This window comes from Meles meles, chromosome 15 (genome assembly GCF_922984935.1).
Source record: "Meles meles chromosome 15, mMelMel3.1 paternal haplotype, whole genome shotgun sequence".
NCBI classification, from domain to species: domain Eukaryota; kingdom Metazoa; phylum Chordata; class Mammalia; order Carnivora; family Mustelidae; genus Meles; species Meles meles.
In genome coordinates this window covers 55025634-55053402 of record NC_060080.1, presented here as the reverse complement: position 1 = coordinate 55053402, position 27769 = coordinate 55025634, and the positions used below count along the sequence as shown (strand labels likewise).

The window sequence follows — 27769 nt, the reverse complement described above, 5'->3', positions numbered from 1 at the left end:
CTTTTTCTCTAGGGAAGACTTTTTTTTTTTCTTTTGCCAGATGTCTAAGACATTATTATTGGGGGATCTTCACATGCCAATCTCAGAGACTGAAGTATTTTGAAAGTGCTTGATTCTCTTGTGAGGTTTTATGTACTTCCAGGTCGCTCCCATTCCTAGGGTGCAGTCCTTCTGGGTCCCAAACTACAAGAGGGAATTACTAAGGAGAGGGTTTCCCCATTCCCCTTCTCTGAGTGAGTCCTAGATTCCACTCATTGTCCTCATAGTCTCAAGAGGCTTTTAGCATCTATTTACCTCTCAATTACTCTTGTAGAAATTAGCAAATGCTCCACGGCAAGATTAATCTTAATTATGGACTTACCTCTCTGGTTCTCTTTCTTTTTCTGGTAACTGGTCTGATATTTCTTTACTATCTTGTTAGCTCCATGATACCTTCTGGTAGAGTACATTTTTTGCTTGAGGTTTTCAAGTTGTCCTAAGTAGGAAGGCTTAGAATTAACTGTTCTATTAGCAGAAATGTTAAGTTCTATGTATCTAACATTGATTTCCTCTGATTTTCTAGATATTTGTATGGGAGGCGTTCCCTGTTAGACGTCTTAGTCCTTCATGTTGCTTCAGTGTAGGGACTAAGTGTCAAAATTATAAAAGGCATTATACTTTAGTGGTTTAAAACTTAGTCTCTGAAATCAAAGGGATTTGGGTTTAAATAGTGGCTTTACATCTTCATATATTGAACTTTAAACTACCTGGAAAATAACTTGAAGATGATTTCCTGTGTTCTTTGAAAGTCTAATTATGAAGATGACATATAATTTATATAATAAATTATGTATAATAAATTATACATATACAATAAATTACATAAAATTTATTATATATAATTTATATATAATTATATTTATATAATAATTTATATATAAATTATAATATATAATTTATTTAATAAATTTTATGTAAATACTTATGTAATAAATATTATATAATTTTATATAATAATTTATACCATAAATTATAGCTATTATAAACCCATTTAGCATAGGTTTAGTCAAAGGGGAATACTCCAGAAACAGGTTCTTTGTTTTTTTTAATTATTTTATTTTAATATTTTTATTTATTTGACAGAGAGAAATCACAACTAGGCAGAGAGGCAGGCAGAGAGAGAGGAGGAAGCAGGCTCCCCGCAGAGCAGAGAGCCCAACGCGGGGCTCGATCCCAGGACCCTGGGATCATGACCTGAGCCGAAGGCAGAGGCTTAAACCACTGAGCCACCCAGGTGCCCCCAGAAACAGGTTCTTGAAAAAAGAAATTTTGGTGCTATGGGAAAATATCCCTTTGAAAGAAGAAATTTGATGATTACCCCCTCAAGCAAATAATCAGACTTACTCTGTCACACAGTCAAACAATTAGACATTATGTGTCTTCTAATGTGGTACATTAAGAAGTCTATTAAATCGACCTGTGTATAATTGCTAGATCAAATTATGAAGAGATGATCAGTATATAATTAAAGAACATTTTATGAGAAAATGAACCTGAATTCTTAAAGAAACCCAAAAAGTCAGTATTCTGAAAAACAAAACCAAAGGCAGAGGGATGTTTCTGGTTAAGAGAGATTAAGAAGACATTAAAAAATTACATGTACTTGCAAACCTTGCTTGGATCCTGAGTTGAAAAAAAAACTATATATTTTGGGGGCCATTAAGAAACTTTAAATAAAGATTGTAAATTAGATTATATTATTGAATCAATATAAAATTTTAGGTATGACAATGGTATTGCATATAAGAGAATATTCTTAGGAGATGCATGTCAAAGTACTTAGGGGTAAAGTACCATTATGTTTGCAAATTAGTTTCCAATGCTTCAACAAAAATAAATAATAAAACAAATGTGTAAATATTAACAACTGATATATCTAGGTGAGGATGTATGTAAGAGTTTTTTGTCTTATGTTTTTACTTTTCTGTGTGTTTGAAATTTTTTAAAATAAAAAGTTGGAGGAACATTCTTGGATATTTCATTCAAGTTACTCAGTTTCAGGTAAGTTTTTAATTAATTCAACAAAAATTTATTGTGCACTCACTACATGTTACATTTTCATAGGTGCTGGGGAGTGGTGATGAACTAGATAGATGAGCTCATTCTCTAATTTTCAGTTTCCTCATCCATAGAAAGAATGTAGAGTAATAGTGTCCCCTATATAAGCAAGCACATGCTTGGTTCAGAGTAGGCACTCAATAAATGTTGGCTTTTATAATTAACCAACATTCTCCATTGTTGATCTAATTTCATCTATTTGATGATTTTGGTCTTTCAGTTCTACTTTAAATAAAAATGTGTGCTCTTTCATCTTTTGTATTATTCTTCCTATGATGTTACTAGTCATCTTATTTTTGTTACTATTACTAGGGCATTTGAAGTTTTGGAGAGCAGATATTATATGAAATCAAAGAAAAGATGAAGTTAAAGTGGTTAGGGATATATTTTTCAATTTAGGCTTTTATTTACTTGAGTATTCTGAGGTCTGAAGTTCTTATTCATGCAGATTTTATTGGTGATTATGTTCAGGTCTAAGACTGGGTTATAGACTAGAGAAACTAAAGAAAGATTTCTAAATTTATAAAATATTAGATCTTGATCTGATTAAATATTAAATAATGCTGGAAACCCCTTAATATTTTACACCAACAATCTCGCCTCTTTAAGGAACTGTGTCTATGTAACATGTTATTTTATCTATGAGTAAGAGCACTCCTTCCCTCCATTCTACTCCACCCACTCATGTTCTCAGATGCTAATGGTTTGGTCTGATAAAGGTACAGTTCATTCTAAGCCCTTGCCACAAAATTTATCATTAAGTTCCCAAATATTCCTTCCTGTGTGGACTGTGATCATAGCTTATAATTTATTATACAAAATAATTTTAATGCTATTGTACTAAAAGCAACCAAATAAAGTTTATTCATGTAATTTGCAAAATAATACTTAAAACTCATTAGGGTGGAGAGGAAGAAGATGGTGGAGGATAAATATTATTTGTCCCAGGAGTTCAGCTAGTTATCAAAGCATTCTGAACACCCACAAACTCAATAGGAGATTGAAAAGAATAGCAGCAATTCTAGGAACAGAAAAGTAACCACTTTCTGGAAGGTAGGATGTGGAGAGAAGTGAATCCGAGGCAATATATGGGAAGATAGACTCCAGGGGAGGGGGCCAGCTCCTGGCAAAGGGTAGAGCAGCAAAGCACAAAACCAGGACTTTTAGAGGTATGTCCCCACTGAGGGATATTGCTCCAGAGCCCAAGCGGGGGTGGAGCCCTTGCGGGGACAGTGTGCTCTCAGGACCCGCAGGGTCACAAAAAGACCAGGGGTGTGAGTGTGGCAGAGCACCCAGCTATCAGAGCAGAGAAGCCAGCTACAGAGACGGAGCCAAGGTGGGGGCTATTAGCTCAGGGTTACCTTAAATCGTGATCCAAGGCACAGTCGGGCCACTACTCTTTAAGCAGGGACCCCAGGAGATGGGAGGGATTGACTGCTTTTCTCCAAGGGCACACTGAGAAGTGGGGCCCAAGTTCTCGGCTCCTACAGACCGGAGATTGGGAGGCTGCCATTTTCATTCCCGTCCTTCAAAATTGTACAGAAAGTGGAAAGCATTCAGGGAACAAAAGCTTTGGAGCACAAACCCGAGCAGATTACTTAGGCTGGCCCCTGGCAAGAGCAGTGCTATTCTGCTTCTGGCAAAGACATTTGAGAATCACAGCAACAGGCCCTTCTCCCAGAAGATCAGCAAGAACATCCAGCCAAGACCAAGTTCACCAATCAATGAGAACTACAAAACTTCAGAGCTTGTGGAATATGGCCCATAAAATTCATGGCTTTTTCCCCATGATTCTTTAGTCTTTCAAAGTTACATTTTTTTTAATTTTATTTTTTTCTTATTCTATTTTTAAAAGTTTTTCCTCTTTCCTATTTTAATGTTTTTAAACTATTTTATCAATACATTTTTTAAAAAATCTTTTAAAATTTTCATTGTTATCATCATATTCTATCCCTTCATTGTATTTGTATACATATAGGTTTCTCTTTCTTTAAAATTTTGGGATACAGTTTCTTCTAACAGATCAAAATATACCATAAATCTAGCACATGGCTTTGTTCTAGTCTCCAGTTTGATCACATTCTTTCCTCTTTTTTAAAATTTTTTTATTTTATTATTCTATTTTCAACCAACTTATCATCAATTATTTTTTAAGAATTTTTTTACAATTTTCATCTTTACAGTCATATTCCATCCCTTCATGTTTACCCTTATTTTTGTGTATATATAAATTTTTCTTTCTTTAAAATTTTGAGAGGCAGTTTCTTCTAACACACCAAAATAATACATCTAAAATCAAGTGTGTGGCTCTGTTGTATTCACCAGTCTAATACATACCTACATATATCATATATATACATATATTGTACATATATATATATGTATACACACACACACACACATATATATATATATATTTTTCCCCCCTTCTTTCTTCTCCCCCCAGTTTCAGATCTCCTCTGATTTGGTTACTGTATATTTTTCTGGGGTCCTTGCTACCCTTTTAGTATTTTGTTCTCTCACTCATCTATTCTTTTTTTATTATAAAGTATTTTTATTAACATATAATGTATTATTTGGTTCAGGGGTACAGGTCTGTGAATCATCAGTCTTACACAATTCACAGCACTCACCACAGCACATATCCTCCCCTATGTCCATAATCCAGCCACTGAATCCCTCCCCCCATCCCCTGCAACCCTCAGTTTGTTTTCTGAGTTTAAGAATCTCTTATGGTTAGTCTCTCTCCCCGCTCCCATCTTGTTTCATTTTTTCCCTCCCTGCCCCCCCATGACCCCCTGGCTCTGCCTCTCACATTCCTCATATCAGAGAGATCATAGCATTCATCTATTCTTATCTGGATAGAATGACAAGGTGGAAAAACTCACCTCAAAAAAAAAAAAAAAAAACAACACAAAAGAACAAGAGGCAGTACCGATGGCTAGGGACCTGATCAATATGGACATTAGTAAGATGTCAGAACTAGAGTTCAGAATGACTATTATCAAGGTGCTAGCTGGGCTCAAAAAATGCATAGAAGATACTAGAGAATCCCTTTCTGGAGAAATAAAAGAACTAAAATCTAAAAAAGTTGAACTAAAAAAAAAACTATTAATGAGGTGCAATAAAAAATGGAGGCTCTTACTGCTAGGATAAATGAGGCAGGAGAGAGAATTAGTGATACAGAACACCAAATGATGGAGAATAAAGAAGCTGAGAAAAAGAGATAAACAACCACCAGACCATAAGGGAAGAATTCGAGAGCTAAGTGATACTAGATGACAAAACAATATTAGAATAATTGGGATCCCAGAAGAAGAAAGATATAGAGGGCCAGAAGGCATATTGCAGCAAGTTATAGCAGAGTTTCCCTAATTTGGTGACAGGAACAAGCATCAAAATCCAGGAGATACAGAGACTCCCCCTCAAAATTAATAAAAATAGGTCAACACCCCATCATTTAACAGTAAAACTTACAAGTCTCAGTGACAAAGAGAAAATCCTGAAAGCAGCTCAGGACAAGAGGTCTGTAATATAAAATGGTAGAAATATTAGACTGGCAGCAGACCTAGCCACAGAGACCTGGCAGGCCAGCAAGGACTGGCATGATATATTTAGAGCACTAAACTAGAAAAATATGCAGCCAAGAAAACTATATCCAGGTAGGCTGTCATTGAAAATAGGAGAGATAAAAAACTTCCAGGACAAACAAAAACGAAAAGAATTTGCAAACACCAAACCAGACCTATAGGAAATATTGAAAGGGGTCCTCTAAGCAAAGAGACAGCATAAAAGTAACAGATCAGAAAGGAACAAAGATAATATTCAGTAACAGTCACCTTACAGGCAATACAATGGCACTCAATTAATATCTTTCAGTAGTTACCTTGAATGTAAATGGGCTAAATGCCCCAATCAAAAGACAAAGGGTATCAGAATGGATAAAAAACCAAGACCCATCAATATGCTGTCTTCAAGAAACTCATTTTAGACCCAAAGACACCTCCAGATTTAAAGTGAGGGGGTGGAAAACAATTTACCATGCTAATGGACATCGAAAGAAAGCTGGGGTGGCAATCCTTGTATCAGACAAATTATATTTTAAACCAAAGACTATAATAAAAGTTGAGGAAGGACACTATATCATACATAAAGGGTCTTTACAACAAGAAGATCTAACAATTTTAAATATCAATGCCTCTAACATGGGAGCAGCTAATTATATAAACTGATTAATAACAAAATCAAAGAAACACATCGACAATAATACAATAATAGTAGGGGACTTTAACACTCCCTTACTGAAATGGACAGATCATCTAAGCAAAAGATCAACAAGGAAATAAAGGCTTTAAATGACACACTGGACCAGATGGACATCACAGATATATTCAGAACATTCCATCCCAAAGCAACAGGAACACATTCTTGCACATGGAACATTCTCTAGAATATATCACATCCTGGGTCACAAATCAGGTCTCAACCAGTACCAAAAGATTGGCATCATTTCCTGCATATTTTCAGACCACAGTGCTTTGAAACTAGAACTCAACCACAAGAGGAAAGTGGGAACAAACTCAAATACATGGAGGCTAAAAAGCATCCTACTAAAGAATGAATGGGTCAACCAGGAAATTAAAGAAGAATGAAAAAAACTCATGGAAACAAATGAAAATGAAAACACAACTGTTCAAAATCTTTGGGACACAGCAAAGGTGGCCCTGAGAGGAGAATATATAGCAATACAAGTCTTTCTCAAGAAACAAGAAAGGTCTCAAGTACACAACCTAACCGTACATCTAAAGGAGTTGGAGAAAGAACAGCAAAGAAACCCTAAACCCAGCAGGAGAAGGGAAATCATAAAGATCAAAGCAGAAATCAATGAAACAGAAACCAAAAAGAAAAAAATCAATGAAACTAGGAGCTGGTTCTTTGAAAGAATTAATAAGATTGATAAACCCCTGGCCAGACTTATCAAAAGGAAAAGAGAAAAGACCCCAATTAACAAAATCATGAATGAAAGAGGAGAGATATAACCAACACCAAAGAAATACAAACAATTATAAGAACTTATTATGAGCAACTATATGCCAGCAAATTTGACAATCTGGAAGAAGTGGATGCATTCCCAGAGATGTATAAACTGCCGAAACTGAACCAGGAAGAAATAGAAAACCTGAACAGACCCATCACCAGTAAAGAGATTGAAACAGTCATCAGTCTGGGGCCAGACCGTCTGGGGCCAGATGGCTTCCCAGGGGAATTCTACCAAACATTTAAAGAAGAATTAATACCTATTCTCCTGAAACTTTTCCAAAAAATAGAAATAGAAGGAAAACTTCCAAACTCATTTTATGAGGCGAGCATTACCTTGATCCCCAAACCAGACAAAGACCCCATCAAAAAAGAGAATTACAAACCAATATCCTTGATGAACATGGATGCAAATATTCTCACCAAAATATTAGCCAATAGGATCCAACAGTACAATAAAAGGATTATTCACCATGACCAAGTGGGATTTATTCCTGGGCTGCAAGGTTGGTTCAAAATCTGCAAATCAGTCAATGTGATACAGTACATTAATAAAAGAACAAGAACCTATGATACTCTCAATAGATGCTGAAAAAGCATTTGACAATGTACAGCATCCTTTCTTGATCAAAACTCTTCAAGTGTAGTGATGGAGGGTACATACCTCAGTTATCATCAAAGCCATCTGTGAAAAACCCACAGCAAATATCATTCTCAAAGGGGAAAAACTGAGAGTTTTTCTGCTAAGGTCAGGAACATGGCAGGGCTGTCTACTAACACCACTGCTATTCAATGTAGTGTTAGAAGTCCTAGCCTCAGTAGTCAGACAACAAAAAGAAATAAAAGGCATCTGAGTAGGCAAAGAAGAAGTCAAACTCTCACTCTTTACAGATGATAAGATACTTTACGTGGAAAACCCAAAAGACTCCACTGCATAATTGCTAGAACTCATATAGGAATTCAGTAAAGTGTCAGGATATAAAATCGATGCACAGAAATCAGTTGCATTTCTGTATACCAACAGCAAGACAGAAGACAGAGAAATTAAGGAGTTGATCCCATTTACAACTGCACCCAGAACCATAAGATACCAAGTAATAAACCTAACCAAAGAGGCAAAGAATGTGTACTCAGAAAACTATAAACTACTCATGAAAGAAATTGAGGAAGACACAAAGAAATGGAAAAACATTCCATGCTTATGGATTGGAAGAACAAATATGGTGAAACTGTATATGTTACCTAGAGTGATTTACACATTTAATGCAATCCCTGTCAAAACACCATCACTTTTTTTCAAGAAAATAGAACAAATAATCCTAAAATTTATATGGAGCTAGAAAAGACCCTGAGGGGCGCCTGGGCGGCTCAGTGGGGTAAGCCTCTGTGTTCGGCTCAGGTCATGATCTGAGGGTCCTGGAATTGAGCCCCACATCGGGCTCTCTGTTCAGCAGGGAACCTGCTTCCCCCTCTCTCTCTGCCTACTGCTCTGCATACTTGTGATTTCTCTCTCTGTGTCAAATAAATAAGTAAAATCTTAAAAAAAAAGAAAGAAAGAAAGAAAAGACCCTGAATAGCCAGAGGAATGCTGACAAAGAAAACCAAAGTTGGCAGCATCACAATTCCAGACTTCAAGTTCTATTACAAAGCTGTCATCATCAAGACAGTATGGTACTGCCACAAAAAACCAGACATATAGATTAATGGAACAGAATAGAGAGCCCAGAAATAGACCCTCAACTCTATGGTTGACTAATCTTCGACAAAGCAGGAAAGAATGTCCAATGGAAAAAAGACAGTCTCTTCAACAAATGGTGTTGGGAAAATTGGAGAGCCACATGCAGAAGAATGAAATTGGACCATTTCCTTACACCATACAGAAAAATAGACACGAAATGGATGAAACACCTCAATGTGAGACAGGAATTCATCAAAATCCTTGAGGAGAACACAGGCAGCAACCTCTTTGACCTCAGCCACAGCAACTTCTTCCTAGATACATTACCAAAGGCAAGGGAATCAAGGGCAAAAATGAACTATTGGGGCTTCATCAAGATCAAAAGCTTGTGCACAGCAAAGGAAACAGTCGACAAAACCAAAAGACAACCAAGAGAATGGGAGAAGGTATTTGCCAATGTCTTAATCAGATAAAGGGCTAGTATCCAAAATCTATAAAGAACTATAAACATCTATAAAGAACAAACTCAACATCCAAAGAACAAATAATCCAATCAAGAAATGAGCAGAAGACATGAACAGACATTTCTGCAAGGAAGACATTCAAATGGCCAACAGGCACATGAAAAAGTGCTCCACATTGTTCAGCATCAGGGAAATACAAATCAAAACCGCAATGAGATACCACCTCACACCAGTCAGAATGGCTAAAATTAACAAGTCAGGAAACGATAGCTGTTGGCAAGGATGCAGAGAAAGGGGAATCCTACACTGTTGGTGAGAATGCAAGTTGGTGCAGTTACTCTGGAAAACAGTATGAAGGTTCTTCAAAAAGCTGAAAATAGAGCTACACTATGTCCCAGCAATCGCACTACTGGGAATTTACTCTGAAGATACAAATGTAGTGATCTGAAGAGGCACCTGCACCCCATTGTTTATAGCAGTAATGTCCACAATAGCCAAACTATGGAAAGAACCCAGATGTCCATCAGCAGATGAATGGATAAAGAAGTTGTGATACACACACACACAGACACAGACACACACACACACACACACACACACACACACACACACAGAGGAATACTATGCAGCCATCAAAACCCCAAAATCTTCCAAATTGCAGCGATGTGGATGGAACTAGAGGGTATTGTGCTAAGTGAAATCAGTTAATCAGAGAAAGCCAATTATTGTATAACCTCTCTGATATGAGGAGTTTGAGAGGCAGGGCGGGGGCCATGGGGGGTAGGGAGGGAAAAAAAGAAAGAAGATGGGACTGGGGAGGGAGACAAGCCATGAGACTCTTAATCTCAGGAAAGAAGCTGAGGTTTGCTGGTGAGTGCGGGGGTAGGGATAGGGTGGCTGGGTTATGGACCTTGGGGAGGGTATGCGCTATGATGAGTGGTGTGAATTGTTAAGACTGATGATTCACAGACCTGAAGCAAATATTATATGTTAATTTAAAAAAATCAAAAATTAAAAAAATTTAAAAATTAAAAAAAAAAACCCCAAAACCCCAAAACTCATTAGGCTGGCCCAGTAATTAAAAATAATTGATACTGGGGCACCTGGGTGGCTCAGTTGGTTAAGCAACTGCCTTTGACTCAGGTCATGATCCTGGAGTCATGTGACGTGTCCCACATCAGGCTCCTTGCTCAGTGGGGAGTCTGCTTCTCCCTCTGCCCCTGTACCCTCTCATGCTCCCTCTCTTTCATTTTCTCTCTTTGAAATAAATAAAGTCTTTTAAAAAAATAAGTGATACTTTCGGGTTAGGTTTATTTTCAAGTGTTTATTCCAGAACCTAAAACAAAACATTTCTATTTCTCTGTTTCTCTCTTACAGCTTTTGAGAAGACTAAAACAATTATTCATGTATTTGCATTAATAGTAAGCAACCCATCTACCTTATGGGTTGTATATTGCATTTCAGTACAGTGTTGTCTGCTAACAATACAGCAAATTACTTGTATTATACAGTCTGGGAAGGATTAAAATAAATAATATAGAAATAATTTAACAAATCTTTGTGGAATACCTACTATATTCCAGGTTTGGGGAACATAAAAATAAATAAATGGTCCCTGCCTTCAAGAAGCTCACAGTCTAGAGGGGGAGACAGACAAATAAAACAGACAATTTAATGTAGTAGACAGCTTTAACAGTGGTATGTACACAGAACTACGGGAACTCTATTGAAGGTCACTTAATCCAGAATGGTACAATCTAGGGATGGTTTCTAGGTAAAGTGGGTAAGTTTTACAAGAAAGTTTGCCAAGAAGAGAGTTGGATGGGTGGGAGGTGAGAGGAATTTCTCTAGAAGGGATTGTTAATTAGTCTTAAAGACGGCACTGCCTGATCTTCAAGGCCCCTTCTAGTTGATCCTCACCTGCTTGATCCAACAAGGGGCATTTGTATAGAGTGCGGCATCTTTCTGATACTGTGTATCTTTTTAAAATACAGCTTCCCTGGATTCTTCTTTTTTGTGCTATGGAGCACAATTTAAAAAGAAAATTCTATACTAATTAAAATGTTTTGTAGATACCTTTTTTTCTTTTTTTTTTTTTAAACCATGGCGCTAACCACAGATTCAGAATGAACAATCTGGCATAGTAAGTACCATACAATCTACTTTTAATAAAAAGAGAACAAAAGTTAAACTGAAGGTTCCTAGAGAGCTATAAACTCAAACAAGTCAGATATATGGGGTTCTCTAAAATAATATATATATATATATTTCTTTGAAATGTGAGGAAAACAAAAAGGACCTGAAGTCCTTCGTCTTGGTTATCTACCAGTAGTACACTACTGGTAGTGTACTACCAGTACACTGGTACCTTTTAGCATAAAAGGTGCTAAAAGGTTATTAGAAAGACAGATTTTGCCAAGAAAAACTGGCAGTTCAAGTGTTCTGGAAACTTTCCACATGTCCCTGAGAGCAGTTCTAGGTCAGTAGGCAAGTGATGGGAATCTTACTCTCACAAGTTTTAGCCTTCCGGTCAGGTTAATTTTAAACTAAACCTCAAGTTTAACATATTTTAAGATGGGCTCAGTGTTTGACAATTCAATCTGATTCCACTGAAATGGACATTTTAAAGTTATTGAAATATAAATTATACTCTACATTTAAACATATTGTGATTAATTTCATTTAGATAGTCTTCCTAGTGGTCTACTTCCAGTTATGAGCCTAATTAGGTCTACTACTGAATGAATCTCTAATCAGTTTCTTCAAATGGTTTCCTGAATTTTTGAATTACTATTCAGTAGAAAATACGAATCAAACTCTCTTGTCATTAAAGTAGTGCAATATGCTGTTATAAATACATGAAGCACCACATTTTGAAATCACTCCATCAGTATAGTATTTCCTACATAGACATTTCATGATTTTTTCCACCTTACAATAAAACCAGAAAAATTTTTATGAAAGTGCAGAATAAAAACAAAGTTTGACTTTCATTATTTTCTACTTAGTTTTCTTCTAAATGTTAAACATTAAAATGGTAAACAACAACCAAAAAATGAACCTAAGAGTCATTTTAGTTTCAAAGTCTCAAAGTTATAAGATCTTGGTAATTTTTCAGCTTATCTTTCCAGTTCTGCTTCTAGAATTTCCCCCCATGTATCTACATCCATTGGGTACATGACTTTTTCTGGTAGGCTCAGAGGAGAACATATGTTGCTGTATCTGCCACTTAGCCATTCGTGTTTCACTTTACTCTTCTGGTAATTCCTCAGTAGTAGTACCTGAAAGAGGTAAATCATCATTGTTAAAGAATGTAGTAGGTGGTTGGTGAGTGAGTTTGTTTAAAACTAGAGGAGTTGATTGACAGGGCTGAAAAGAAGATTAAGTATTTACACTGATAAACACATATACTAATAAATGTGTCGTGTGTATGCATATATGTGGGCATATGCATACGGGTACATATGCAAGGTGAGCCACAGAGTTTGATGTGAGTTTTGGATAAAGTAGAATGAAGTAGCTAACAGAGGAATATGCCTAAATTTAGGCATAAATTAGGCAAAAAAATGTGAAAGAATAGATGGGATGGTTTGTAATATGCCTAAATTTAGGCATAAATTAGGCAAAAAAATGTGAAAGAATAGATGGGATGGTTTGTAAGAGAAGAGTAACTTCAAAAGCCAACACACTCTGTATGCCACTCTGTCTAGGAAATCCTACCTCCTCATGCAGAAGGTGGAGTTGGCCTACCACCACACTGTCAAAAACACTAGACTACAAAGACTAAACTTATTCTCCAGGAGTATCCACTTTCTAGATCATCGTCTATTTCTCTTTGGCACAGCTCCTAAAGTCAAGCAATGAGGTTTCCGCAAGGAGTCACTTTTCTTACTATGTTATTCCAGCTCTTGCAGGTTAGTGAAGCCCTGCACAGACTCCCAATGTCTAGCTGACTGAAAATTTTAAAAGTAACTTCTGGAGGTAGCAGTTCAACAAAGTTATTTTGGCTCTTTTTTTTTTCCTTCTCAGCATCCACAGAATTCAATTCTATGCCAGAAATTCTTGAATTATGGTTCCTCTCGGAGTTTTTCTGCATAGCTTGATGTCTTAGCAAATTATCCTCATATGTAACCTAAAAGGCAAAGTTTAAACATGCTCAGTCTCTTCAGATCAGACAATAGAACCTACTCTGAGCCAGATACATTCTGGGTATGATTTAAAGAACCTTAACTTTCTTGACTTGAGTTTTTCAATCTGTAAAATGGGGCCAATGATGCATCTCTCCTGTGTGTTCTTACAAAGATTAACAGGGATTATGTGTAAAGCACCTAGCTTCACATCTGAATTGCACATGGGAGGAACTCAACACACGTTACTTCCCTTCTTCTTTTTAAATGTTTTTAGTAAATGGGTTTGTTTCTAAACATTTGTTCTTTTCCTCCCAAAGAACATTAGCTAATAAAGAGAAGTGATTCTTTACAGACTATAATTTGAATTTAGTAGTAGAAATGACTGTTGTAGGAACATATTTGATTCTAAGCATTTGCCCAGAATATTTCTGAAAATGTATATGATTCAATTCTCTTAAACTCCTGAATAGTTGTCTGCGGGAACTGATGCCTTGTCATTAAGTTCTTTATCTACAATTTGTGACTTAGTCATAAACCTGATGTACTTTTGTAGTTTACGTAATTATTTAATCTACTTGTACCTATTGGGTAGCTGCTCACAGTCAACATAAATATTATCTGAAATGGACAAGAGGTCAAAGTCCAGGTTACAATGATGACACAAGGTCTCAAGTGTTCAGTTCAGATTAGTGTTTTACAAATGGCCTCTTGAAACTATCCTACATGCGTAATTATGAACTAAGAACAGAAGTCATTGAGGCCAGAAAGCAACAGTAACTAACAACTATAAACAATGTTTATGATTCAGCTAGGTACAGCATATAATTAAAGATTATATATTTATAGATATAATTAAAGATTATATATATATATAACATACATAAAAAGAAAAAAATATATATATTGGATATACATATCCAAAATCAGTTCAAAGCACGGGAGCTATTTTTGCATACAAAGACAGCTCATATTACTTAAAATCAGCTTATTCCATATTGCACTTCCTTTTATAATGGGGGGGTGACAGTGCAGGAGGAGGGGTTTGTTAAATACTTCTTTTTAACTCAGCTAGTGATTATTTCCTTTTCTAGACATGTTACTCACCTATGTTTCTGGACTTGTCAGGCCACAGTTGCTCCCATTCATTTGGTTGTTTATGATCCGAATTAGCTATGGTGGTTAGAATTTTAATGTCTCTGCTCAGGAGAGGACTTCCTCTAGAAGTTTTGGGGAAGTGAGGAAGCAAACTGATAGAAACAAATTCATGAGTCAAGAACAAATTTTTGCCACGGAACTCATCTCTCTCCCCGTCAATACAAACCAAGCCAAACTACAATATTCTTGAAAAAAAAAAATCTCATATTAAGAGAACATTACCGAGCATTTAGACATTTGTTACTTTTCCCAGAATCTCAATGGGGAATAAAATGCGTCCTCTCGTTATTGTTCTTCCCCATGAGGCAAATTCATTTTTTGAATTTAACAGTTGGGGGTGCCTTGGTGAGGTTCCTAAACTCACTAGGCATTTTCTTCTAAGTTCAGTTTTGATTGGATACCTGGAAAACTATCCCTCTTCTGCCCCTTCTTCTTCCTGAACCATACTATGCTGAATTACCTTTCTAGTTAGGTAAGAGCTCGTCCCTTTTCAGGTGTCACAGGGAGCGAGGGATCGGGAGGCAGCGCAGATCAACCCCACGGGTCGGAAGGAATGACCCCACATCCCACTGAGCCACCCTTCTTGAGGGTCTCGCGCAGTGTGCAGCTGCCCGAGTCCCATGAACACGGAGCAAATAAGCGACAATAACAACCGTCAGCCCCGTCACCGCAGTTTCAGAGGGCTGAGCAGAGGCTGACTGAGCAGAGGCTGACTGAGCAGTGGCTGAGCCGTCCAGACGTGGGCTGGAAGGGAAGACCCTCCTACCTCCAGTGCCACGGTAGCTCCCCCGGCGAATTAAATCCTTCGGAATTCGAATCCTTCGCCATAGTCCTTTCAGTCCCGCCCACTGTTGGCCCCGCCTTGCCGACTAGGATTTCGCACAGGCGTAGAGAGAAGCGCGCGTTGCCTTTTGGGAGTGGTAGTTTTACCAGGGTGCCTCAGCTCAACAAGAGAAGAGAAGGAGACGTCAAGGACTACAAGCCCCGACATCCTTCTCTGCGCGGTGAGAAAGGGTGGGGGTGGTTAGCCCGGGCTTTTAAAAAATAATTTTGAGGCGGAGTGATGGAAGAATCTCGGCGCGCGTCACTGGACGGAGGGAGGGGGCGGGACTCCAGACGCGGAGCTGCGGCTCCAGCTGCTCGAGGCCTGGAGACACTCGAGCGGAGCCAGTGCTCCCCCTCCCCCTGCGTTTTTCTAAGGGCCTTCCTAGGACCCGCGCGTGTCCATGGAAGGCGGAAACGGCTGCGGGGACCGTCTCCTTGCGAAGGGGTGTAGTACTCGCCGCCATGTCTGGGGGCTTCGAGCTGCAGCCGCAGGACGGCGGCCCCCGGGTGGCCCTGGCGCCCGGGGAGACGGTGATCGGCCGCGGGCCGCTGCTGGGAGTAAGTGTGGCAGGGGGGCTCTGCCGGACCCGGAGAGCCGTGCTAGGTCCTTGCTGTTTCTCGAAGCCCTACTCCCCGTTTCTGGCTTCCTCGCTACTACGGCCCTGCATGTCTGGATTTTAGAAGTTTGCGAGCAGCACGTTTTTCAGTCAACTCTAACCAACTCACAAACGTTTCCTTATGTTGCCTTTAAAAAGCACTGACTTGTATTATCCTTATTACAGTCTTACCCAGAGGTCGGCAAACTAATGTCCCTGAGTCCCAATACAGCCTGTTTTTTACGGGCCCACGTAATAAGAACGGCTCTTAAGTTTTAAAATGTGAAATGTAAACAAACAAAAAGCCTGCTAGCCTTTCCGGGAGAATAATTGACCCAAGGGTTGAGGATATTGTCTCTTGGCCTGACAAGGTACAGTATTTATAGTAGAATCTGGCCCTTTACAGAAAAAGTTTGCCAACCTCTGGTCTTACCTTTCCTACAATAATTCTTTTAAGCTTTTGGCCTCTTGTCGGACTGCATGAGCCTTACTTTTACTGTAATAGCCTTTTCCAATAATAGCAGCTAACCCTTATGTAGTGTGTAATGTTCCTGGCGGTGATCTAAGGACTTGACCTATACCAACTTTATAACCCATTCAAAATCCCGTGAGTTAGGTGCTCTTATTATCTTCATTGTTCAGGTGTGAAAATGGAGCCCTAGAGTGGTTATTCAAAGATTTAGGACACTTAGTGCCACTGAGCTGTATATTCTCCACCCTCCTTAGGATGTTTAGGAGTTAGAAAATTTTCCTGTTGCATTCTGGAATTACATAGGTCTCTACCTAAAACATGTATTATTGTCTTAACATTTAGCGTATCTTGTTTAGTGACTGCTTTGTGTAGCACATTTGCAGGTGGTAGCACTGTGGTGATGTGGGTCTCTGCCTTCAAGCAGTTTTCTCTTAGGCTGTGGAGACAAACCTGTGTCAGTGAACTAGTATCAGAGTAAAGAGTGTGGATTATTACCCGGGTTCACCTCCAGTGTCTAAGTAGAACCGTTAGGCCTTAGGACCCTTCTCGGAGCAGGAAAAGAAGTGGTAATTGGGGGCTCTGATGAGGTCAGTTCTAAAGTGGTGTGTGTATATGTGTTCGTGTGCATGTGTGTACATGAAGTAAGGTATTGAGAAAGTTGAAGTTTACGTGCCGTTTATTTATTTTATTTGTTATTAACATATAATGTATTATTTGTTTCCAGGGTACAGGTCTGTGATTCGTCAGTCTTACACAATACACCGCACTCCCCACAACACATACTCTTGCCAGGGTCCATTACCCAGCCACCCCATCCTTCCCACCCCCCTCCGCTCCAGCAACCCTCAGATTGTTTCCTGAGATTAAGAGTCTTGTATGGTTTATTTTTTAACTGGACAAGTAATTACTTAAATGTTTCGATAACATTCTGTTAACTTTCTCCATAGTTTAATTTATACAAACATTTGAGAGAACTGCCTGAGAGGTTTGGTTTTTTTCCTCCCGCTCTTGTCTCTCTCTCTCTTTCTCTCTTTCTATATATATATATATATATATATATATATATATATATATGAAATGTTACGGAGTATGTGCTTCATCTTGAAATCTTACGTCTGGTGACAGTTGAGTTTTGATTTGCTTAACAAATTGTATCACCAGTACAGAATACTGTGGATCTGGTTAAGATTGATAAATTTTAGGTCTGTGTTTTATAAATGTAGCAACAGGTTACAGACCCTTTCATTGTTTGTAGCTTTATCTTTGTATTATAGGCTTGCTAAGGTGCGATGAGCATAGTTAGTTTCTGTCTTAAAATAGTAAGAGTAGAAAGGAGTAGAAAGCTAGTCTATCTGGTCAGAATTTTACTTCTCCTTTTCAAATAATCATTCAGTGATGGGATTCTCTTGCCAAGTTTGGCAGCTGTTAGAAGTGATTATGAACAATGCCCTAACTGTGTTGGCAGGAAAAATTTGAAGAACAAACAAATCAGGTTGTGGTTTTAAAGATTTTGGAACTGACATGTTTCTTCCTTTGCAGTGGTTAAAACTCAAAACATGAGGAGGCCATGGGGTGGCTCAGTTGGTTAAGCGTCTGCCTTCTGCTCAGGTCTGATCTCTGGCCCTGAGATTGAGACCTACCAGGCTCCCTGCTCAGTGGGGAGCCTGCTTCCTCCCCTCCCTCTCCTTCCATAAATAAATAAAATCTTAAAAAACAAACAAACAACGATGCAACATGAAGGCACTGTTTCAAACAGCAGAAATTCCAGTGAGGCTTTTTTTGTAGTGTGAGAGAGCAAAGACTTAGTTAAAGTAGGAAAATTCAGGCAGCTCATTGCAAGTTATTCATAATGATTAATTATTAATATGTGATGATTAATAATAATGATGATTTTTGAACTCACTTAACAAATCATGTTTTTTGGAGACAAGTTTACACGGCTTCGTGGCCATACAAGCATAAAGGTTTATAATACCAGTGTTTAAAATGCCCTTGGTGGTGAAACAATTTGATAAGAATGTCTTTACATTTTTATAGTGGCAAGAAGACAAAGATTACAGAGCACAGTAAATTTAATTTTCTTGTGCCATTTGCTTTAGTGGGAGTCTTCAGTGAGCCCAGGGTCTTTGTTTTCTAGGTTGTAATTCTGTTTTATGATCTATACCAATTAAAGGTTTAACGGCAGAATGAATCTTCATGGAATTATCCTGGGTGAAAACAGCCAGTCCCAAAGGTTACATATTGTATGAATTTATTTACATAATGTTATTGAAATGATGAATTATAAACATGGAGAACAGATTCCTGGTTGCCAGGAATTAAAAGAAGGGGGGAAGGGAATAGGAGGGAATTGGTATGGCTATAACACAGCAACATGGGGGATTTTTGTGGTGATGGAAATGTTTTGTATCTTGACTGTATCAATATCAATATCTAGTTGGGATATCGTGTTACAGTGTTGCAAGATTTTACCACTGGGGAAAACTGGGGATATGGTACAAGAGATTTTTCTGTATTGTATCTTCTAATTATATGTGAACCTACAATTATCTTAAATAAAAATTTTATTTTTTTTAAAGATTTTATTTATTTATTTGACAGAGAGAGATCACAAGTAAACAGAGAGGCAGGCAGAGAGAGAGAGAGGGAAGCAGGCTCCCTGCTGAGCAGAGAGCCTGATGCAGGACTCGATCCCAGGACCCTGAGATCATGACCTGAGCCGAAGGCAGCGGCCTAACCCACTGAGCCACCCAGGCGCCCCATAAAAAATTTATTTTTTAAAAAATGTTTTACAGTAAAGCACCTCAAACAACAGAGGACCTTTAGGCCAAATTATTTGCTTTATGGGTTTTCTTTTCTTTTCTTTTTTTTTTAAAGATTTTATTTATTCATTTGACAGAGAGAGAGATCACAAGTAGGCAGAGAGGCAGGCAGAGAGAGAGGAGGAAGCGGCTCCCTGCGGAGCAGAGAGCCCCATGTGGGGCTCGATCCCAGGACCCTGAGATCATGACCTGAGCCGAAGGCAGCGGCTTAATCCACTGAGCCACCCAGGCACCCCTCTTTTCTTTTTAAGAAGATTGTATTTATTTATTTGACACAGAGAGAGATCACAAGTAGTCAGAGAGGCAGGCAGAGAGAGAGGAGGAAGGAGGTTCTCTGCTGAGCAGAGAGCCTGATGCGGGGCTCGATTCCAGGACCCTGAGACCATGACCTAGGCGGAAGGCAGAGGCTTAACCCACTGAGCCACCCAGATGCCCCGCTTTATGGTTTTTCTTAAATAAAACTGATTATATTCTTTTTAAAAAGCTGGTTATACCCTTAAAAGAAAACTACTATTTCTGATTTCAAATTTTCCTTTTTCTGTTTCGATAGGGTTTCTATGACACATTTCTTTCTGATCTTTTTCCTCCAAGGGAATAGGACAACATAGCTGTCTAAGTAGTCTTCCTAATGGCTGGTGTATGGAATTGACTGCTTTAACTGAAAAGAGAAGAGGCCCTCAGTTGTAGGTGGAGATAGTCAGGGGCTCTAATATAGACTCTTTCCTGGCATCAGTTCACCACCCCGAGAATGCTCTAAGAGTCCTACAAAGTTTACACAAAGTAACCAGTAACTACTCTGGCCTGGCAACTCTGTATTATTTCTGCTTGTTGCAGAAGCTCACTAGCTGTTCTGGAATGCTGGTCCTACCTGGTTCCTAGGGATGTGCTAAGCACCCCTAGCTGCTGGATATTCCTACCCCCTCCCACCACCAGCTGCCTTAGTTACTGAGCCCAGTACAGTGCCTCGCACATAGTAGGCCTTCTTCCTTGTCTCTCTTTTTCATTCTACCAACCCTCAAGAAGAGCTTACTTGTAACTCAGGTGTGAAAAGGATACAGAATTTAGAAGTGAATTTAAACATAGTAAAGAAGCAGTGCTACCAACTGCTAAAGCATATGAAGCAACGTTCACGATGGATTAAATGTTAGCATTTTCCCTATTTTATTGAGTAATGACTTGGTAAATTCAGAAAATAGTTGAATATATACCAGTCAGAATGGAGGGTTGAAAGAAAAGTTGTTATTCTCAAGAAACACAGTTTCATAGGTATGAGAGACAGAGAAACAGGTAACTAAACACTGGTTGCAAATGGGAATGGAGACGGGAGCCAGGCAGGCACCTTGAGTAAGTGAAATTGGAGGGAGGGAGAAAAACAGGGATGATGGTAACTAAAAGCAGTGTCATAGATGACAACTGCCTCAGTTTTGGGAAGGCCACAAGGAAAGGGATCTGTAATGTGGTCCATGCTCTTCACCCTATGCCCACCTGGTAACAGTGTCCTATTGTTATTTTCAAGAGTAGTAAGAAATCTGGGTTTTTAAGCATAACCTTTGATTTTTGAAACGTCACATTTAATTAAAAGTTTTGTTTCAGTATCATGAACCAAACAGAAAAGAATGTTCCATGATACAGAGAGGTATAAGAAGGAACCCTCAGTTAAGGTGAGGCTTCAGGGAGGGTTTCGTGAACTCAGTGACATTGAGCTGACTTTGAAGTGTCAGAACAGTTAGAAGTTTGGTAGGTAGAGAGTGGATGGTAGAGAGGGAAAGGCCCTTGAGGCTAAGGGGATGTATGATCTGTGGTTTCCTGGCTCTATGATGGAATGTGTGTGACGTTGGATGACTTGATAAGTCCTGACTAGGCTTGTGGGATAATCACATTACATCACTGCTCCCCTTTAACTTCTAGGGACGTTGCTTAGTTTTAGGTTCATGGCAGAATTGAGTGCAGAGTACAGAGAGTTTCTGTATATACCTCTTCCCCTGCTACCTCCCTATCAACATTTTATACCACAGTGGTTTATTCGAAGAACTCTATATTGACTTGTCATTATCATCCAAAGTCCATAGTTTTAACACTAAGGTTCACTCTTGGTACGCATTCTTTGGGTTTTATCAAATGTGTAATGACTCATATAACTATTATAGTATCACACAGAATAGTTTCACAGCCCTAAAAATGCTCTATGTTCCGACCTTTCTTCCTCTCCCAACCTCTGGCAACTACTGAACTTTTTACTGTCTCCATAGCTTTACCTTTTCCAGAATATTATGTAGTTGGAATGATATAGTATGTATATATAGACTTTTTAAGATTGGTTTTTTTCATTTAAAAAAAAAAGATTGTTTGAGAGAAAGGGACAGAGAGAGCAAGAGTGGGGGCAGGACAGGGGAGAGGTAGAGGGATAAGCAAATTCCCTGTGGAGCAGGGGCCGATCCGAGGACCCTGGGATCATGAGCTGAGCCAAAGGCAGACCTTAATCGACTGAACCACCCAGGCGCCCCTAGATTGGTTTCTTTCAATTGGTAATGTGTGTATAAGTTTCCTCATGGCTTTTTAGTGATGAGTAATAGTCCATTGTCTGGATGTTCTTCAGTTTACCCCTTTACCTACTGAGGGATATCTTGGTTATTCCCAGTTCTGGCAATTATGAATGAAAGCTGTTACAGACATCCACGTGCAAGTTTTTGTGTAGACATAAGTTTTCAGTTCATTTGGGTAAAAACACCAAGGAGCTCAGTTGCTGTATCATATGGTACGTGTGTGTTTCGTTTTGTAAGAAGCTGCAACTGTTTTCAAGGTGGCTATATACCATTGTGCATTCCCATCATCAATGGATGATTCCTGTTGTTCCACAATCTCACCAGCGTTTTGTGTTGTCAGGGATTTGGGTTTTGGCCATTCTGATAGGTGTATAGAATTACTTTTCTTGTATGTATATATACATATATATTTATTTCTAAATCAGTCTCTCTAAACTGTCTCCTGGATACTATTCAGCCTGAATATACCATCTTCTTACATGCCTCAATACCTCTGTTTGAGTTCCTTCCTCTGGTAATCTGATTCTTTAGGTAGCATTTGGGTATCTGTATTTTTAAGAACTCTGAAGATGATTTTGTTGCAAAATCAGAGTTGGAAACCTCTTCTAGACACATGAAGAATGCTTGGCACAGAATAATTCTTTAAGAAATATCTGCTGAACTGAATTAAATAACTATGCAGAAACTTTATCAAAGTTTCAAGTGGGGATTTAAACCCATTTTTGTCTAACTGAGTTCTGTTTCTGTTTTTACTCATTATGTTAACTCATAATATATTCTTGACAAGGACGATTCTCACATTTGTGTAGCATTCACTTTGCAAGTAGCATTGCAAGCCGAACAGGTCTGGTGAGTTCAGATTTCAGTGATATCAGGTCAACACAGGTCCATCATATTGGCTGACAATTCAGCAACCTTGACTTAGGAGCTCAGAAGGTATTGGATTTTACTTTTTAAAATCTAAGTGATCCATATTTCACCAGTATTGTGGATTAAATAGATGTTTGTGAGGTAGCCTGATAACCTAACCTGTTACACCATTAGTCTTATGGGAAAGTATTTCACACGTTTCAAAGGTTCATTTCTTATCCAGTTATTAATAATAACCTTTTAAAGTGAGCTTAGTGGAATCTCTCTAGAGAGCCTCTGTCAAAAATCAAGTTTGTTTCCTCAAAATTGCCCTTTGTTAATATCAGAAAATGACCTTTGGTACATTCCAAGTACAATAATATTAAACACTTTGTATCAACTAACTTTTGCCCTGTTGAGGAATAAGATGGACTTATCCAGTGTTATGACAGAGTCTCAGTTTGATTGAGCTCTGGAGTGTGTCCTGGATCTGATAACTTGACAGCACTCTGATAAGAAAGTTTCATGGTTTGTCATCTGGTTTCCAGTAACCAGCCTCCCATCAAAGTACTAACGAGGCCCCACGCTGCTTAGCCTCTGAGATCAGATGAGATTGGGTGTGTTCAGGGTGGTATGGCTGTAGACTACAGTAACTAGTCTCTACTTAATTCAAGTCTTAATTTTAGATTTTCTTTACTTGCTACATACACAACTTTGAGGAAAATATTTTATGTAAATTATGTCTGAAATAGATGCTGTACTTCTTCAGGTTTATGCATTTTCTCATAATACAGACTCAAATCCCATACCAGAGGGTTATTTTTCTCTACCACAAAAGTTCGAATTTGTCACTTTTTAATTTGTCTGTTGTATTTATGTATGGATGTATTTATTTATTGTCTGTTGTTGATAGAGCAAACCAGATAATTTTGTGTGATAGCACTGTAAGTTATAAAGTATTGTACAAGAAAAAATTTTAATATCTTAGCCTTTTGTGTGTTATATAATTTATACGGGGAAAAAAACAAATCTTGCCTCTTTTCTATTCGTTTATGTTTATAGGAGCCAGGCTACCTGGGGACATTGTATTTATGAGATATATTATACCTGTCTGTGATATTCAGAAATTTCTCTAGGGAAACATTTTGAGAAAAATTAACTGCTGTTGGCTTTTCAGTAAATATATATAGGCAAAAATGAAATGAAAGGTACCATTGTATTCTGTTTCAGGATCCAGTAGCTTTTTGCTTTTATTTTATTCAGGTTTGTTTTTTATTTTTTGAATGTTGGAAATAATAAACAAATAGGTCAGAGACCTTGATTCAAAACATCCAAACATTTCTGCTAGTAGCATAAGAATATCTTCATTTTGTTTGGCTTCAGTAAATGCCAAAAACAAATATTTGGCAAACAAATCACAGTTCTTTTATGTTTTCATGTCTTTATCTTGTATTTTAGCACAAACTTCATGTCTTAAAAGCGAGACATGAAGACAAAGAGAAAGGACTTGTCCTTATCATAATGCATGAAACATTCAATTTAGAACCAGAAAATCAGAGATAAGAGATCTCCATTTTATTGATACAGCAGTGATACAAAAACAGTCCTGTCCCCATTCAAGAAACAATATGAAGAATTCAAATAAAAAGGGTTGGTTTGTTCTGTAGTATCTGAAGAAGAATTGCTGTCATTTTATCTGTTGTTAACAAAGGCTAGGGGTGGGTGCTTGGGTGACTCAGTGGGTTAAGCCTCTGCCTTTGGCTCAGGTCATGATCCCAGGGTCCTGGGATTGAGCCCCACATCAGGCTCCCTGCTCAGCGGGGAGCCTGCTTCTCCCTCTTCCACAGTTCTCTCTCTCCCTGCTTATGTTCATGCTTTCTCTCTTTCTCTGTCAAATAAATAAAATATTTTAAAAAAAACCCAAAGGATGGGGTGATTTCAGCATTACCTGTTAGCCTGTGTATTCTTTCGCTCCTGTTGTATATACTATGCAAGTTTTTTTACTATTAAAAAAAAAATTCCTGGGCTTAAATGTTCAATTTGGTTACCTTCTCTGTTTTCTAATATTCCTTCTCTGACTAGCTGAACATAAATTTACTATTAGATGTCTAGTATCAATATAACTATTGTTGGAGTAAAGGATATTAATCATAATTGCTTTTGGCAACAAGTAACAGAAATGTGACAAACAGCAGCTTACTCAAACTGAGTTTTCTTTTGTAAGAGAATCTCTGGGGCAGTTAGTCCAGGGCCAGTGCAGATACTCAAGGAATGGACTCTTCTGGGTTCCTCCTTTTTCATCCTTTGCAGGTGACTTTCATGCCTGCAGGCTTGAGATGGCCACTGTATCTTAAAGTGTCCCATTTACACAGTAAGAAAAGGGAAAGGGAGCGGGCAAAAAAAGTCCATGCCAGGTGAGCCTGTTCCTTGTTATCATGAAGACTGTAATTTTTCCAGAAGTTCCATTGTTTTAAAATGTAGATTTTGTTGTTTTGTTTAGGAATGGTGAGGCCAACAGATTAGAAGATGATTGGCATTGAAAAGGTTATTTATTATTCACAGTTCCCAAGAGACAGAAGGACACCCAGTGTCATGTGGGGCCACATGAGGTTGGTTGAAGGTAGAAGGCAGAGGGGGGAACTGCAGGAAAGCCTTTCGTATGGTTTTCTCAGCAATGGATGGGCAGGGCAAAGCTAGAGATATAGGATGGTCTAGTTTGAGTAGTTTTATGGGGCTCTGAGCTGTAGGGCCTGTCCCTAGTTGTCTGATGCCTAGTCCTGGGGTGATTGGGGCAGCATAAGAGCCAGGTAGGTAGAACCATAATTGGGAATACAGGCTTCAGATTGGTTAGATTGCATATGAAATGTATCCTTGCAGGTGAGTCATTTACTATCTCTAAGAAGCCCATAACCCTGGGAGAGGTAGTCTTTCCTTAGTCCAAGGTGCCAATATCAAAACATTAGGTGTGGAAACTAGAAAATCTGGTTAATACACACTCTTAACATCCTTTGTTATGTCATTTGGCCATCCATAGCTACAGGGAATTCTGGGCATTTGGATATTTTTAAATGGGTACAATGTTGTCCTAAATAAAACTGGAATAAATATTAGTAGCGAAGAAGAAATGAATAGCTATTGATGAAGCAACTAGTAGCATCTGGTACACAGTGTCACATGTGAAGAAAAGGCATCTAACAGTATAGGTGTAGTTTAAATCATAAGTTGCAAATTCAAATGCCTGCAGAGGCCAGGTGTACCATTGTGAAGTATACTCAGTGGAAGGTTATAGGGAGTGCTGGGGACTGTGGTGAGATGGAAGGTGCATATGCTTTTCAAAGCAAAACTTAAAAAAAAAAAAGAACAAAAACCTGAATGAAAAGCCTGGCTATCAGTTTGTGGTGCCTAGTCTAAAACAAAGAGGTTTAAAAAATTACTACTAAATAGAAGGAGACGTATCAATTTTACTGAAATTAGTGTAAATTAAATTATACTTCATTTATGTTATTTAGCAATCATATACTACATTTTCTAGATAATTTATTTATTTTTAGAGAGAGGCACATGCCTGTATGAGCAGGGGGAGGGGTATTGGGGTGGGGAGAGAGAGAATAATCTAAAGGAGCTCCACACCCAGCGAGGGGCCACATGCTGAGCCCTATGAGGGGCTCATTTCTCACAACTGAGATCATGACCTTAGCCGAAATCAAGAGTCAGAGGCCTAACTGGCTAAGCCACCCAGGCGCCCTGAAATTGTTGATGATGGTGTTTGGTCACTTTGGGAAGGTGGAGTCTGTCAGACTTCTCCAGTGAAGACACAGTTCCTGTTTTGAGTAATTTCTACAGTGATGCTTTGAGACTTCAGAATATTCTTTTTCCCATCAAACGCTCACCTGAAAGTTAACATCCATCGATCCTTTACTGAGTCCATTATTATATTGGTAGTTACAAAATAGTGATTTTTTTGGTTCCATCATTTCTTCTTCATCAGTTGGCATTCTTTTATGAATAAGAGCTTTTCCTCCCAGCCCTAGCCCCAGCTCCTTTCTTGAGTTCAGTATGAACTCGTGGATTATTTTGTATTCAGAGTGTGTTGTATTCCATTATTATCGTTATTCATATTGGTGCCCAGATTGTTCCCAGTTTTGCTGGACCATTAAGCTGCTGGATGTGAGATATATTTTCATTATTTCCCAATCAAGGTGAGACTGTTTGGGGGAGTTATCTTATCTGTGCCCCGCTACACCTAGTTTCTCACTCCCTCTCTTTTTTCTCCCAGTTCACTTGACTTTCTGTTCCAGCATAGTAACACTTGGTTGCATTTCACGTTTCTTTCCCCTCTTACATGTAAAGCTTGTAGTAATCTCTGTCTCCTAGTTGCGCTTTAGATGTGAATATAGGTGACTCTATTTGTTCTATTTGTTGATCTCTGATTTTTTATGTGGTGTGATTGGTATTTAGGTGGCTACAGTTATTTGATAGGAAATTGGAATTCCTCTATTTTAACTATTTTTATGGCTTTCTAAAATGTGAAATGTCTCATTTTCAAATGAAGTTTTCATTTAAATAAGATGATCAACAATTAAACTTGGTTAAATATTTAGTAACTTACGAAGTATGTAATGCCTTTTGTCCCTAGACTCAATAGCTTCTAGCCAGAGCAGTCTTTTTCTAAAAAATATTTTATTTATTTATTTGACAGACGGAGATCACAAGTAACCAGAGAGGCAGGCAGAGAGAGAGGGGGAAGCAGGCTCTCCACTGAGCAGAGAGCCCAATGCGGGGCTTGATCCCAGGACCCTGGGATCATGACCTGAGCCAAAGGCAGAGGCTTTAACCCACTGAGCCACCCAGGCGCCCCCAGAGCAGTCTTTCTGAGTCTTTGGGTTTCTTTGCTTTTCTATAGCTTGGTCGTTCCACTTGCAGACCAATATCAGTCATTTTTCCCCATTGTCAGTCAATGCACCATCTACTAAGTCCTATCCACTTCATCATCTACTGGGAGTAGAGAATTAGAAATTCAGACGAGATTGGATGCATTCAGGGTGCTATGGCCATAGACTCTTGGGAATTCCGATAACATATCTTGTTAGACTTGACTATG

The 27769-nt window shown here is 38.5% G+C and overlaps 2 protein-coding genes across 3 annotated transcripts in view; one reads left to right on the top strand and one right to left on the bottom strand.

The window, feature by feature from the left end:
- Positions 1-10570: 10570 nt before the first annotated feature.
- Positions 10571-15460, bottom strand: FBXO48 (F-box protein 48). The gene is given in 6 exon segments (XM_045980050.1): positions 10571-12557; positions 13061-13118; positions 13120-13162; positions 13165-13408; positions 14511-14653; positions 15328-15460. Coding segments are annotated over 4 exon segments (471 nt in total). The 5' UTR covers positions 13373-13408; positions 14511-14653; positions 15328-15460; the 3' UTR covers positions 10571-12395.
- A 197-nt stretch (positions 15461-15657) lies between these two features.
- APLF (aprataxin and PNKP like factor) overlaps positions 15658-27769 on the top strand; it is an 88271-nt gene continuing 76159 nt past the window's right edge. For both annotated transcript variants that reach the window (XM_045979994.1, XM_045979993.1), the window contains exon 1: positions 15658-15944. In XM_045979994.1, coding sequence (XP_045835950.1) covers positions 15849-15944 — 96 coding nt within the window. In that variant the 5' untranslated portion in view covers positions 15658-15848. The remainder of the gene's footprint in view (positions 15945-27769) is intronic.